General features: G+C 42.0%; 1 protein-coding gene across 2 annotated transcripts in view; it reads right to left on the reverse strand.

The window, feature by feature from the left end:
- tuft1b (tuftelin 1b) overlaps window positions 1-16,139 on the reverse strand; it is a 77,457-nt gene that overhangs the window by 8,544 nt on the left and 52,774 nt on the right. For both annotated transcript variants that reach the window (XM_062990089.1, XM_062990088.1), the window contains 3 exons: window positions 11,146-11,202; window positions 9,876-9,965; window positions 2,455-2,553 (listed from right to left, as the gene is read on the reverse strand). In XM_062990089.1, coding sequence (XP_062846159.1) covers window positions 2,455-2,553; window positions 9,876-9,965; window positions 11,146-11,202 — 246 coding nt within the window. The remainder of the gene's footprint in view (window positions 1-2,454; window positions 2,554-9,875; window positions 9,966-11,145; window positions 11,203-16,139) is intronic.

Genomic DNA, 16,139 nt, shown 5'->3' on the forward strand with positions numbered 1-16,139 from the left:
CTCTCATAGTTGAAGTGTACATATGATGAAAATTACAGACCTCTCTCATCTTTCTAAGTAGGAGAACCTGCACAATCAGTGGCTGACTAAATACTTTTAACCCCACTGTAAACCCAACCGCAATATATCTGATTTACAATTTTTGTAATACCCATGCTACGTGTGCATATTTTTACCTCTTGGTACTTCAGTTACCCTCAACCTCCCACAAACAAGCAAAATGTCTGTCTCCTCTAAACTACCCCAAGGTATAAGTAAGCAAGTAAATGTGATATTTAGTTATGTCCTGTGATTGGCGTCCTGTCCAACGTAATGCACCCCCATAACATAAAAGATGTTGGTTTTCACTAACAGTCTGAATAATCCTTTTCTGCTTTTGCACATAGACCTTGACATCCATCCACCTTTCAGCAAAAATCATTTAATCCATTCTCCTTCATAAATTCCACACCTGCTTGTTATACTTTTAAGTGAAATTCATGTTGACCAATCTTGCCCAGCCCTAGTTATTTGCTCTTCTGCACTAGCCACTCCTTTATAATCTCTACTCCAAAGAGTTGTGGTGTGTCCAGCACTTGGCAGGAACACACTTTGGACAAGACGGCAATCCATCACAGGGCACAACTAAATATCACATTCGCTTGCTTACTTATCCTTGGGGCAATTTAGAGAAGCCGAACGTTTCCTCTGTCTCTCTGACCATCTAAGATTAGCTTGGGCCCAAAAGAACTTGTTTCTGTGTAGAATTAATGTACAGCTTTCTTTTTCAGGTTTCAGGTTGCATTTCTTCATTCTGTGGTGGACTGTTTTAATTGACAATAGCTTTCTGAAGTACTCCCAATCCTACGTGGCTAACAGTAGCATGGCGGTGTTGTCTGAGAGCTCAAAGATCACTCAGATTTAACAGTGGTTTCTGGCTTTGCCCTACATGGAATAAGATCTTTCAAAATTTCCTAAATCTTTTCACAATATTATAAACAGCAGATGGAGATACAGCATTGAGAAATGGTCTTTTTGAACTGATTGGCGAAGTTCGGCAAGCCACAACCCATCATTGCTTGTAAGGACTGATCCTTTGGTGGATCCTCCTTTTATATCCAATTCCCTTACCCATTACCAACTCACCTTCTTATTGTGGAACACAGTAACTTGAATATTTTATAATTTTTCCACTCAGTCACTGTCCTAACTTTTTTGAAGCATGTGGCAGGCATCAAATTCTAAACGTGTTCCTATTAAAAATGTGGTAAAAATTAAGTGAAAACATTGGAAATATTTTCTATTTTCTACTATCTAAATAATAATAAATAATGATTCTACAGAATTAACAAATCACATTCTTCTTTTTATTGCATTTTACTCAATGTCCCAAATTTTTCAGAAAAAGGGGTTTGTATTACAAACACAGGGTTTTTATTAAATTTGCCTTGTTTAAGTAAGTTTGAGACAGTGTTTTGCAGATTCTTTTTATACTGGGGTGTGTTAAAAACTGTGTATGTGCTGCTCAAGTGGCGCAGCGGTAAAACACGGTAGCACACCAGAGCTGGGATTTCGAATACATCGTATTGAATCTTAGCTCTGCCATCCGGCTGGGCTGGGAGGCCACATGAACAACGATTGGCTGTTGTTCATTCAGGGAGGGAGTCAGATAGGGACCTCATAACTGATGCAATTACGACCTCTGCTGGCTGACTGATGGCGCCTGCACAGAGTAGAGGAATAATGTGATCAGGGTGTGGCTCTCCATACACAAAGCTGATCCGCATATGAACTCGCCTCGTCCAGGTAAAAAAAATGCAGTCGGCTACTGCTCACGTGTCAGAGGGGACTTGTGTCAGTTCGCTTTCCTCAATCAGGGGCGGGGTCAGCACCAGTAGAGAGGAAGCATAATGCAATTGGGTAAAAATTGGACGCGCTAAATATCTAGAGAAAAAGGGAGAAAATGCATTAAAAAAAACTGTGTATATGGCCTGGCCTAATTTCAGTGACATTTGTTGACAATTTTGTATCTCAAAATCACCTCACGTGCGTGTCTTTGGACTGTGGGAGGAAACCAGAGTTCTTGGAGGAAACCAAGGCAGACATGGGAGAACAAGCAAAAAAAAGGACCCGCACTGCTCCCCCTAGAAAATCGAACCAAGGACCTTCTTGCTGTGAGGCGACAGTGCTACCCTCTGAGCCACCCAAGTGCCCCTCTGGCCAGACCATAGAAAGCACCTAAGAATCCTTACACAGCATCCACTCTTCACACACCTCATTTGCTCAAAGTGCATTAAGAGTATTGATATGCACTCAATGAAGACAGACTTCAATCGATCCTTAGCTCACAGACTAAAAGATGTAGGATTATAAAGCCAGGGAGGGGTTTCCAACCTGCCGCCTGCGGGACTATTGTGGTCTGTAATACAGTCTTACAAAAAGGGTGTGTGGTGTGTGTATGTGTTAGAGACAAACCTGCAGTGCCTCTTTTTCCTCCTGGTGTCTTTTTTCCACCTCTTGTAGCTGAGCATATAGACGTTTGGTCAGCTCTGTTAACCTCATACACTCCTCATCCTGAAAGAGACACACACAACATATTAAAACTTCAGATACTTGAGTCAGTCTTCCATTAAATTAAGCCAAAAATATTCAATATTTTTTTTGCTAGACCCCAAACTGACATAAAACGCTAAATAAAATGATAAAGTAATTGCTAATCCACCATAGAGGACAAAAGGAAAACAAGCATTGATAGCCAGGAGGTGAAATTATTCTTTCCTGGCTGTCCATACAGCTGTACCCTGTAATCACATTTAATTTTAAAATTCTTGAATAGAAGATTCTTATAAAATAAATATAAATTAATCAGTTCAAGACAGAGTGAGACGTTATAACTGACTCTCATGAGAGAATAAAAATGTAGTGCTCAGATGGCGTGGTCTACCATGCTAGCCCACCAACACTGAGCTCCAGGTTCGAAGTTCAGGTTCAGCAGTGCTATTAGCCTAAGGAGCATCTGCATGTACACTATATTACCAAAAGTATTCACTCACCCATCCAAATCATTGAATTCGGGTGTTCCAATCACTTCCATGGCCACAGGTGTATAAAACCAAGCACCTAGGCATGCAGACTGCTTCTACAAACATTAGTGAAAGAATGGGTCGCTCTCAGGAGCTCAGTGAATTCCAGCATGGTACCATGATGCCACCTGTGCAACAAGTCCAGTCGTGAAATTTCCTCGCTACTAAATATTCCACAGTCGACTGTCAGTGGTATCATAAAGTGGAAGCGATTGGGAATGACAGCAACTCAGCCACGCAGTGGCAGGCCACGTAAAATGACAGAGCGGGGTCAGCGGATACTGAGGCGCATAGTGCGCAGAGGTCGCCAACTTTCTGCAGAGTCGATCGCAACAGACCTCCAAACTTCATGTGGCCTTCAGATTAGCTCAAGAACAGTGTGTAGAGAGCTTCATGGAATGGGTTTCCATGGCCGAGCAGCTGCATCCAAGCCTTACATCACCAAGCGCAATGCAAAGCGTCGGATACAGTGGTGTAAAGCACGCCACCACTGGACTCTAGAGCAGTGGAGACGTGTTCTCTGGAGTGACGAATCGCTCTTCTCCGCCTGGCAATCCGATGGACGAGTCTGGGTTTGGCGGTTGCCAGGAGAACAGTACTTGTCTGACTGCATTGTGCTGAGTGTAAAGTTTGGTGGAGGGGGGATTATGGCGTGGGGTTGTTTTTCAGGAGTTGTGCTCAGCCCCTTAGTTCCAGTGAAAGGAAAGGAGATTTTGGACAGTTTGGGGATGGCCCCTTCCTGTTCCAACATGACTGTGCACCAGTGCACAAAGCAAGCTCCATAAAGACATGGATGAGCGAGTTTGGTGTGGAAGAACTTGACTGGCCTGCACAGAGTCCTGACCTCATATTAAACCCTATGGATTAAGAATGGGACGTCACTCAAGTTCATATGCGCGTGAAGGCAGACGAGCAAATACATGCCTTGCGATGGATCAATGCCCTGTCCTGGTTATTCCTGCATTGCGCCTATTTGGAACTGAACCCTCCATGACCCTGACCAGAATAAAGCTGATTAAAATAAAATAAAAGAAATAAAACGTCCCCCAGAAGAATTAGCTTGTGTTTAAATTAGGATTAAATTAAGTTAGGATTCTAGACATGCAACTCAACCTTTGTTAACCCCCCCCCATGAATGTCCATGTTGGTAGTAAGCTGATCACCTGTCTTTTGCCCCCTTTTTACTGCTGTATATTGTAACCATAGCAACCAAGCCTAGCTGACAGAGCAACAGTGCTTCAGTACAAATAAATGATTTAGTACAATCAAACAAAGTCTTGGTCTAAAGACAGCTGTTTTGTCCTGGAGTCTGAACATAGCCCTAGTTTATAAGTCATTAACTGGGAAGCATGCTAGCTTCCTGCCAGCTAGTGCAGTGCCATAACATTAAAACCACCTCCTTGTTTCTACACTCACTGTCCATGTCATCAGCTCCACTTACCATATAGGAGCACTTTGTAGTTCTACAATTACTGACCGTAGTCCATCTGTTTCTCTGCATGCTTTGTTAGCCCCCTTTCATGCTGTTCTTCAATGGTCAGGACCCCCACAGGACCACTACAGAGTAGGTATTATTTGGGTGGTGCATCATTCTCAGCACTGCAGTGACACTGACATGGTGGTGGTGTGTTAGTGTGTGTTGAGTTTTTAAACACCTCACTGTGACTGCTGGACTGAGAATAGTCCACCAACCAAAAACATATACAGCCAACAGCGTCCTGTGGGCAGCATCCTGTGACCACTGATGAAGGTCTAGAAGATGACCAACTCAAACAGCAGCAATAAATGAGTGATCGTCTCTGACTTTACATCTACAATAGAGTGGACAGTGAGTGGACACGGTATTTAAAAACTCCAGCAGCGCTGCTGTGTCAGATCCACTCATACCAGCACAACACACACTAACACACCACCACCATGTCAGTGTCACTGCAGTGCTGAGAATCATTCACCACTCAAATAATACCTCCTCTGTAGTGGTCCTGACCACTGAAGAACAGGGAGAAAGCAGGCTAAAACAGTATGTACAGAAACAGATGGACTACAGTGTGTAGTGTAGAAACAAGGAGGTGGTTTTATTGTTACGGCTGATCAGTGTATATGCAGTGCATTTAATTAAAGCATTAAGAACTTAGCCCTCCTTGGGGAACTGTTGGAGTTCAGACACATAACAAGCACTTATGTCACTTGGATCTGTCCATTACAACTTCAGCTGTCAAAGAAAAAAAACAACAACAGCCATGACACAATGCTACATCTCTCTGTAGGTTCTAGTTAATGTTACTTTCAAATTTTGATGTTACTATGTTACTCTAACATTTACAAAATAACAGTAACTCTCTCACTGGCAAACCTTTTAATTTTTTTAATTCCCAGGGTGCCAAGCAGACAGATCAAACGCTGACAAATGCAGCAACGCTTATTAAAACAGCTGCAGGAAATATTCAAATCTTTCTCCAAGAACACAGCACATGTTTACATATAAACATTATCAAATTTAAACTGGTTTTACATGCTTTAACCTTACTCATTATTGTGTGCCTGGGGGTGAGTCGATGCAGAACTGTCTTTCAAATAAGCTTAATAACATACACTGATCAGCCTTAACATTAAAACCACCTCCTTGTTTCTACACTCACTGTCCATTTTATCAGCTCCACTTACCATATAGAAGCACTTTATAGTTCTACAATTACTGACTGTAGTCCATCTTTTTAACCTGCTTTTACTTTGTTCTTCAATGGTCAGGACCCCCACAGAGCAGGTATTATTTAGGCGGTGGATCATTCTCAGCACTGCAGTGACACTGACATGGTGGTGGTGTGTTAGTGTGTGTTGTGCTGGTATGAGTGGATCAGACACAGCAGCGCTGCTGGAGTTTTTAAATACCGTGTCCACTCACTGTCCACTCTGTTAGACACTCCTACCTAGTTGGTCCACCTTGTAGATGTAAAGTCAGAGACGATCGCTCATCTATTGCTGCTGTTTGAGTTGGTCATCTTCTAGACCTTCATCAGTGGTCACAGGACGCTGCCTACGGGGTGCTGCTGGCTGGATATAATTGCTTGGTGGACTATTCTCAGTCCAGCAGGGACAGTGAGGTGTTTAAAAACTCCACTCATACCAGCACAACACACACTAACACACCACCACCATGTCAGTGTCACTGCAGTGCTGAGAATGATCCACCACCCAAACAATACCTATGTAGTGTAATACTTTGTAGTGGTCCTGGAACAGTCCTGACTATTGAACAGCATGAAAGGGGGGTAACAAAGCATGCAGAGAAACAGACGGACTACTGTCAGTAATTGTAGGACTACAAAGTGCTTCTATATGGTAAGTGGAGCTGATAAATATTAATTGCCTTAGTTAGTACGTCATTTGGTAGCATAATGCAAAGTGTGATGACACAGAAACATTCTTTTAACACACACAGCCTGACTTAGCAAGACAGGTACTAATATAGTGCTCATAGTGACATTTAACTGCTACTGGTCGTTTGGGCGCCCCCTAGCAAGCACAATTGTCAGTGTCTGCAGCAGACAAAACTGGCCACTAGTCTGTTGGATGGGAAAAGACCGGACTAAAAAGGGAGGTCTTCAATGCTGTAAGTTAGTAACCAACCCTGGTTAGTAGCCCTAGGCGCTTGTACAGAAGTGGAGGAATGCAGAGATTAGTGATTGACTCTCAGTGTGCGACAGTGTTTTTCCGGTGTTTTCTTTATATTTTGTAAAATTCAATATTAAAATGTCCCCAAAGAAGGTGCAGAGGAAGCGCAGTGTTGATAAAATGAAAAAAATCACTATTTGGTGTGTTGTATAATTACTCCTGCAAGTAGCTGTCACTGTGTATCAGACAGAGGGGACAGTGAGTGAGAGAGAAGAAGGAATTCGGCTCAGTAAAGTATTCTTTCTTTCGGTCAATTACACCTACAAAATACAACACTATTAAAATAAAGAAGGAGATAATAGAGAAATATGAGAGTTGTTGTTGTTTCTGGTACATTTTATATAAAAAAGAAGGAAATGTATTATGGTGTATGATACAGCACACGTACTGTACTGAAATGTAAAAGTGTGTGTTTTTATGTACAGTACTACTGTGTATTGTTTATTATTGTTTATTACATTATTATATATTCTATAATTTAAGATTGAGGGATAATTTAGTTGTATTTATAACAAAAAAGACCATTAAGACATTAGAATGATTAGGTAAGGGGATTGTTTGGGAAGTCTGGCACAGATTAATTCTATTTACATTATTTCTTATGGGAAAAATAGGTTTCACTAACGAACTTTTTGACTTAAGAACAGCCCTTCAGAACCAATTAAATTCATAAGTCAAGGGTCTACTGTATGTAAATCAGTGTCTTATATAGAGTCAGGGGAATAGTGTGAAAGTGAGAAAGAAACATCGAGAAGAACTGATAGAGTTGTTGGAGGTTGTTTACTAAGCTAAATACCACTTTGGTCAGTGTTGTGTCTCAGAACGTCATAGGTGCAACATTTCACAGAGAAGCAAAAAGTCTGTGTGTGTAAAGGGGGAGTACATGTGTTCATTGGCATTCTCTCATACTAGTATAAAAAGATAGATGTGTGTGAGATATATGAGGCCAATGTGAAATTTAGATGCAGGTTCATGAAGAGGTCTTAATGAAAGACACCGTCAGTGTTACTGTATTCCTGTATCAAGCTCTGTCATTGCTGTATTTTTTGATTGCATTTGAACAGACACACCAACCAAGAATAACATTATGACTACTGACAGGTGAAGTGAATAACACTGATTATCTCTTCATCAAGGCACCTGTTAGTGGGTGGGATATACAGTATTAGGCAGGAAGTGAACATTTTATCCTCAAAATTGATGTGTTAGAAAAAGGAAAAAATGGACAAGCCTAAGGATTTGAGCGAGTTTGACAAGGGCTAAATTGTGATGGCTAGACAACTGAGTCAGAGCAGCTCTTGTGGGGTGTTCCCGGTCTGCAGTGGTCACTATCTATCAAAAGTGGTCCAAGGAAGGAACAGTGGTAAACCGGCGACAGGATCATGAGCGACCAAGACTCATTGTTGCACGTGGGGAGCAAAGGCTGGCCCGTGTGGTCCAATCCAACAGACGAGCTACTGTAGCTCAAATTGTTTAAGAAGTTAATGCTGGTTCTGATAGAAAGGTGTCAGAATACACAGTGCGTCTCAGTTTGTTGAGTATGGGGCTGCATAGCTGCAGACCAGTGAAGGTGCCCATGCTGACCCCTGTCCACTGCCAAAAGCGCCAACAATGGGCACGTGAGCATTGGAACTGGACCACGGAGCAATGGAAGAAGGTGGCCTGGTCTGATCAATTACGTTTTCTTCTACATTACATGGATGGCCGGGTGCGTGTGCGTCGCTTACCTGGGGAACACATGGCACCAGGATGCACTATGGGAAGAAGGCAAGCCGGCGAAGGCAGCGAGATGCTTTGGGCAATGTTCTGCTGGGAAACCTTGGGTCCTGCCATCCATGTGGATGTTACTTTGACACGTACCACCTACCTAAGCATTGTTGCAGACCATGTACACCATTTCATGGAGACGGTATTCTCTGATGGCTGTGGCCTCTTTCAGCAGGATAATGCACCCTGCCACAAAGCAACAATGCCTCAAGAATGGTTTGAGGAGCACAACAACGAGTTTGAGGTGTTGACTTCTTCTCCAAATTCCCCAGATCTCAATCCAATCGAGCATCTGTGGGATGTGCTGGACAAACAAGTCCGATCCATGAAGGCCCCACCTCACAACCTACAAGAGTTAAAGGATCTGCTGCTAACATCTTGGTGCCAGATACCACAGCACACCTTCAGGGGTCTAGTGAAGTCCATGCCTCGACGGGTCAGGGCTGTTTTGGCAGCAAAAGGGGGACCAACACGATATTAGGAAGGTCATGTTATACCTGGTCAGTGTATACCACTTCAACACTGGCTTTTTATGATTTAAATAAAGATCACTGGTAAGACATCCAGATATAATAATCATATTCCTCATAATCTAAATAAAGCCTTATTCAAATGATCAAAGTATACTGTCTACAAGATCGTTTAAATTATTAGATTACTGCCAGATTCTGATCTTTACCAGATTATTACTGTTCATGTAGAGCACTCAGTGTAATAAGACTCCAGTCTCACACTGGTTCTGTAGCTCTGAGATCATTCAGGTCAGACATGTATTGTAATAGAGGAAAATTGTGTCTCTTCTGAATCACTGCATTCATGCACATTCGCTTAGAGTCTCTGTAATGTTGCTGTTTTCCTGGACTAGCATGTTAGACTAAAGCATATACTGTGTTTATTAAATATAAAAATACAGTAGACCCTTGACTTACAAATATTATTGGTTCCAAAGGGCTGTTCTTAAGTCAAAATGTTCGTTAGTTAACCTATTTTTCCCATAAGAAATAATGTAAATAGAATTAATCCGTGCCAGACCTCCCAAACCACCCCCTTACCTAACCTTTCTAATGTCTTAAATGCTCTTTTTTGTTATAAATACAAGTATATTTTCCCTTAATGTTAAATGATAGAATGGACATTCCTGTAATAAACAATAATAACCAACAATACACAGTAGTAGTACTGTACACACATCACATTTTAGTACAGTACGTGTGCTGTACCATACACCATAATACATTGTATTTACCAGAAACAACAATAACTCATATTTCTCTATTATTTCCTTCTTTATTTCAATATACTGTATATATATATTTGTAATATATATTTGTAATGTTCTTTAACAGTCTAAAAATCATATTTAGGAAGGTTTACCCGACTCTCAGAGGCATCCACGTCCGGACTGGCTTTTGGATCAGGTGATCTGCTCACAGGCACAGTGACTCGGATTCCATTGGTTGGAAACTAAAGTGGAAAAACAGCTGATGAGATATGTGAAGCATCAGTTCAGAGCATATAGAATTGCTATATAGAAAGTGTTGCTAGTACACCAAAATGTGAAAGGTACACTAAAGGGCTGTGGTAGCTCAGTGGTTAAAATGCTGGACTGGTAATCATAAGGTTGCCGGTTCAAGCCTCACCACCACCACTGTTGGGCTGCTGAGCAAGATCCTTAACCCTCAATTGCTCAAACCGCATTTAGTCATAATTGTAAGTCGCTTTGGATAAAAGTGTCTGCTGAAAAAGTAAAAATTGTTAGCTGTCCCAACTTTTTCTGATTTGGGGTTGTAAAAAATCAATTTTAGAAATGTCTTGTACAGATGAATTTGGCCAGTTTATCCCATTTTTCATGGCAGAACCGCTTGAGCTCAAATTGGTTGGCGAGCATCTGCGAACTGCAATTTTCTGGGCACCTGGGCCACCCAAAGACACTCGGAGTCTGGCACAGAAGTTACTCCAGTGTTGCTTAGGCTGTACACTTTGGGACATTGTCATGTGAGGAGTGTTTGTGTTTGGTATTTGGCTGCATTCTCCCTGTCCCTGCTGGTGGAAAGCACCTTGATAGCAGGTTTCTACCACCACCATGTTTCACAGGGTTGGAATTAGCAGACCAGAAGCTTTTTCCTCATTTTGCCAGAATACTTTAACTGAAAGAGGACTGCCAAATGCCTTTTACTCAGCAGTGGCTTTCGTCTTGCCGCTGCCATATGTCTTGCCATAAAGGCCTGATTTATTAAGTGCTGCAGAGATGGTTGTGCATCCAACAGGTCCTACTTTTGGAACTCTTTTAGAGTAGACAGTCTTTTTACTGTCCTGACCAAGAACCTTCTTGCCTGGAGGGCCAAATTGGCCAAAAAGTCAGCTTTAAGAACCTTCAAAATTTTACTTTTGTCAGTTACATAAAAGCACAAGAGAAATACAAATCCCAGATTGTTCTTATAGCATATACAAAATGTCCCAACTTTTCTAGAAAAGAAGTTTGTACATTGTTTGTACATGTTGTGTATTTCAACAACAGTAGTACAAATCTCTCTCTCTCTCTCTCTCTCTCTCTCTCTCAGGAGACTTTTCCCAGAGGAGTGGAAGCCTATAATTTTACATTATGCTATTAAATGTGGAGCAAAATTACGTTTAAAAATTGTACCTTGTTGTTGGTTCTGGCTGCCATTTGTTCCCTCAGGGTTTTCAGACAGTATCTCACCTATTAAAAACACAAAGGAGTTACACAGAGTTTGACGGTAGGGCTGGATGAGTACAAACTAGTACAAGTGCTTTAAAAAAAGAATTTGCCCCCTTCGTTAAAAATTCTGTTCGGTTTTCATCCACTTTTCTTGGTGAGGGTTGCGGTGACAACAGGCTGAGAAGGTCAGCCTAGACTTTATTCCCAGCCATATATTTCAGCTCCTTCTGGTGGATCTCTACACATTCCCAAGCCAAATATAAGACATTATCCATCTAGCAAGTCCTGGGGTCTTCATGTAGAGGTAGTGGGAGCACACCAGGGGAGAACCACCTTAACTGAGTTCTCTCCAATTAAAAGAGCAGAGACTCCACTCCGAGACTCCCCCAGACTGCTTAACTGCCAAAGCCCAGCAACCATACAAGAACCTTATTTCAGTCGACTGTGCCTGTGACCTTACTCTTTTGGTCGGGCGGCACGGTGGCCAAGTGGGTAGCACTGTCACCTCACAGCAAGAAGGTCCTGGGTTCGATCCCCAGGTGGGACAGACTGGGTCCTTTCTGTGTGGAGTTTGCATATTCTCCTCGTGTCCGCGTGGGTTTCCTCCGGGTGCTCTGGTTTCCTCCCACAGTCCAAAGACATGCAAGTGAGGTGAATTTGAGACACTAAATTGTTTATGACTATGTTTGATATAACCTTGTGAACTGAGGAATCTTGTGTACTGGTACATTCAGTATACCAGTTTTGATTCCTTGTACGGTATGGATTTTTCATATACCGCCATACCGTTACATAATTAATACAACAGCTGTAGGTTTCAATAGGCAGCAAATCTTATTATATTGTTGGCAACAAACAGCGCTATAAAGTGCTAAGCAGATTAGGTACAGCTTGCTAGTTAGTCAGTGGAAAAATAAACAAAAACAGATGGAGAATGAAGAGAGGAAGACCAAATATGCATCGAAAAAACCTGCCAAAGAAATGAGGCGTGTCGGCAGTTTAGAACAGACTAAAACACTATATACTGTACGGTTTGTCAAACCACGGCTGTCGCAAAAAAGCAAACAGTGGTGCGACATTACTAACGCAGTAATCCACCTACTCAGGGAAAAGATTCCTCTACAGACAGTCGAGAAAAAAGCTTTCAAAGCAATAATTAAAATCTGGATTCGAGGTATGCCTTACCGGGGTGAAAACACTTCAGGTCAGTTGCTATACCAACAACACCGAAGCAAGCTGGAGGCAGAGATATTTCAAGTCGTCCACTTTTCTATAACAGACCTGTGGTCAAGTTGTACATTGGAGTTTGCAAATGTGGTTTTATTTGTTAAAGGGAGGGCTAATGGTAATTGTATAATACTTAAATGTTAAAACAAGAATAAAAACTTTATATATTGCAACTGATTCCATCATATATTCATGTCATTTTGAGGGGGCAAGCAAATCTTACAGTACTCAAAACCTTCATTATATACAGTGCCTATAGAAAGTCTTCATACCCTATCGAAATCCTTGCCTTTTGTCACATTATACCCTGAAAATGGAAAGAAATTATGTCTAACTTTTTCCAGCTGTATTTACACATTATAACCCTCTTAATAAAACCAGCTGTTCCTTGATGAGTCCACTACTAGTAGTGCATGTTAACACCATGGTTGGAAAGGTGCTTTCAAAAGAGCTCCGTGATAGAGTTGTGGAAAGGCACAAGTTAGGAGAAGGATACAAAATGTTTTCAGCAGCTTTATCTATCCCTCTGAGTACTGTTCAGAGCATTATCAAGAAGTGGAAAGTGTACAGTGTATCACGAAAGTGAGTACACCCCTCACATTTCTGCAAATATTTCATTATATCTTTTCATGGGACAACACTATAGACATGAAACTTGGATATAACTAAGAGTAGTCAGTGTACAACTTGTATAGCAGTGTAGATTTACTGTCTTCTGAAAATAACTCAACACACAGCCATTAATGTCTAAATAGCTGCCAACATAAGTGAGTACACCCCACAGTGAACATGTCCAAATTGTGCCTAAAGTGTCAATATTTTGTGTGACCACCATTATTATCACTGCCTTAACCCTCCTGGGCATGGAATTCACCAGAGCTGCACAGGTTGCTACTGGAATCCTCTTCCACTCCTCCGTGATGACATCACGGAGCTGGTGGATGTTAGACACCTTAAACTCCTCCACCTTCCACTTGAGGATGCGCCACAGGTGCTCAATTGGGTTTAGTCAATCACCTTTACCTTCAGCTTCCTCAGCAAGGCAGTTGTCATCTTGGAGGTTGTGTTTGGGGTCGTTATCCTGTTGGAAAACTGCCATGAGGCCCAGTTTTCGAAGGGAGGGGATCATGCTCTGTTTCAGAATGTCACAGTACATGTTGGAATTCATGTTTCCCTCAATGAACTGCAGCTCCCCAGTGCCAGCAACACTCATGCAGCCCAAGACCATGATGCTACCACCACCATGCTTGACTGTAGGCAAGATACAGTTGTCTTGGTACTTCTCACCAGGGCGCCGCCACACATGCTGGACACCATCTGAGCCAAACAAGTTTATCTTGGTCTCGTCAGACCACAGGGCATTCCAGTAATCCATGTTCTTGGACTGCTTGTCCTCAGCAAACTGTTTGCTGGCTTTCTTGTGCGTCAGCTTCCTTCTGGGATGACGACCATGCAGACCGAGTTGATGCAGTATGCGGTGTATGGTCTGAGCACTGACAGGCTGACCTCCCACGTCTTCAACCTCTGCAGCAATGCTGGCAGCACTCATGTGTCTATTTTTTAAAGCCAACCTCTGGATATGACGCCGAACACGTGGACTCCACTTCTTTGGTCGACCCTGGCGAAGCCTGTTCCGAGTGGAACCTGTCCTGGAAAACCGCTGTATGACCTTGGCCACCATGCTGTAGCTCAGTTTCAGGGTGTTAGCAATCTTCTTATAGCCCAGGCCATCTTTGTGGAGAGCAACAATTCTATTTCTCACATCCTCAGAGAGTTCTTTGCCATGAGGTGCCATGTTGAATATCCAGTGGCCAGTATGAGAGAATTGTACCCAAAACACCAAATTTAACAGCCCTGCTCCCCATTTACACCTGGGACCTTGACACATGACACCAGGGAGGGACGACGACACATTTGGGCACAATTTGGACATGTTCACTGTGGGGTGTACTCACTTATGTTGCCAGCTATTTAGACATTAATGGCTGTGTGTTGAGTTATTTTCAGAAGACAGTAAATCTACACTGCTATACAAGCTGTACACTGACTACTCTAAGTTATATCCAAGTTTCATGTCTATAGTGTTGTCCCATGAAAAGATATAATGAAATATTTGCAGAAATGTGAGGGGTGTACTCACTTTCGTGATACACTGTATGGCACCACCAACACCTTGCCAAGATCGGGCCGTCCCTCCAAACTGGATGACCGAGCCAGGAGGACATTGATCAGGGAAGCTACCAAGAGGCCAATGGCAACTTTGAAGGACCTACAATGTTGTATGGCTGAGGTTGGTCGGCCTGTGCATGTGACAACAATCTCGCACGCTTTACACAAAGCTGGCCTGTATGGCAGGGTGGCAAGAAAGAAGCCACTCCTAAAAAAGTGCCATGCTAAGTCTCGTTTGCGCTTTGCCAAAAAAGACTTGGAAGATTCTAATGACATGTGGCAAAAGGTTTTATGGTCAGATGAGACCAAGATTGAACTTTTTGGACTGAACTCCAAGTGGTATGTTTGGCGAAAACCAAACACAGCACACCACCAACAATACACCATACCTACTGTGAAGCACGGTGGTGGCAACATTATGTTATGGGGGTGTTTCTCTTCAGCAGGAACTGGGCAATTGGTCAGGATTGAATGGAAAATGGATTCCTCCAAGTACATCCAAATTCTTGAGGAACACATGCAACCCTCTGCTAGACAGCTGAAGACGGGTAGGAGATTCATCTTCCAGCACGACAATGACCCTAAACACACTGCCAAAAAAACAAAGTAGTGGCTTAAGGATAGGAAGGTAAATGTCCTTTAGTGGATAAGTCAGAGCCCTGACCTAAATCCGAGAGAAAATCTGTGTATGGACTTGAACAGAGCAGTGCATTACCGGTCACCAGAAAATTTGACTGAACTTGAACAATTCTGCAAGGAAGAATGGGCAAATATTCCCCAATCCAGATGTGCAAACCTGGTAGGGACATATCCAAACAGATTCATGGCTGTATTTAAAGCAAAAGGTGGCTCTACAAAGTACTGAATCAGGGGACTGATGACTTTTCTAACCCTGTTATTTTACTTTTTCATTTTTTTAATTAATTTTCAGAACCGTTTAATTTTTTCTCATTGCTTGAATGTTGTAAGGCAAAATATATAAATAAAGCTGGAGAAAGATTTCTTTGTTGTGAGTTTTGATTTCAGGCTGTAAGACTAAAAAGTGACACTTTCAAAGGGGTATGAAGATTTTCTATAGGCACTGTACATGTTGAAATTAAAACTTTCTATATTCTATTATGTACAGTAAAATCAGCCACAGACAAATAAATAAAGTCCCAGTCATACAAAAAATAAAACATATCATGATACACCGTGAAACCATCAGAATCTTAAAAAAAATACCGTGATACACATTTTTGGTCATACCACCCAGTCCTAGATTAAATGGTCATTTTATTTGCCAAAGAAACAAAGTAATCCAGAAAATCATTTGATTATTGTCAGCCACGTTAAATTAGAATATAGCTGAAGTAGAACTTTTTTTTATATTTTGTTTATGCATTTTCTCCCCTTTTTCTCCATTTTAGGGTGTCCAATTGCCCGATTGCGTCATGCTTCCTCTCCACCAATGCCGATCCCTGCTCTGATTGAGGAGAATGAAGCTAACCCACGCCCCCTCCGACACGTGGGAATCAGCAGCCGTATGCATCTTGTCAACTACACAATGAAGAGTGCAATAC

This window comes from Trichomycterus rosablanca, chromosome 2 (genome assembly GCF_030014385.1).
Source record: "Trichomycterus rosablanca isolate fTriRos1 chromosome 2, fTriRos1.hap1, whole genome shotgun sequence".
Lineage (NCBI taxonomy): Eukaryota > Metazoa > Chordata > Actinopteri > Siluriformes > Trichomycteridae > Trichomycterus > Trichomycterus rosablanca.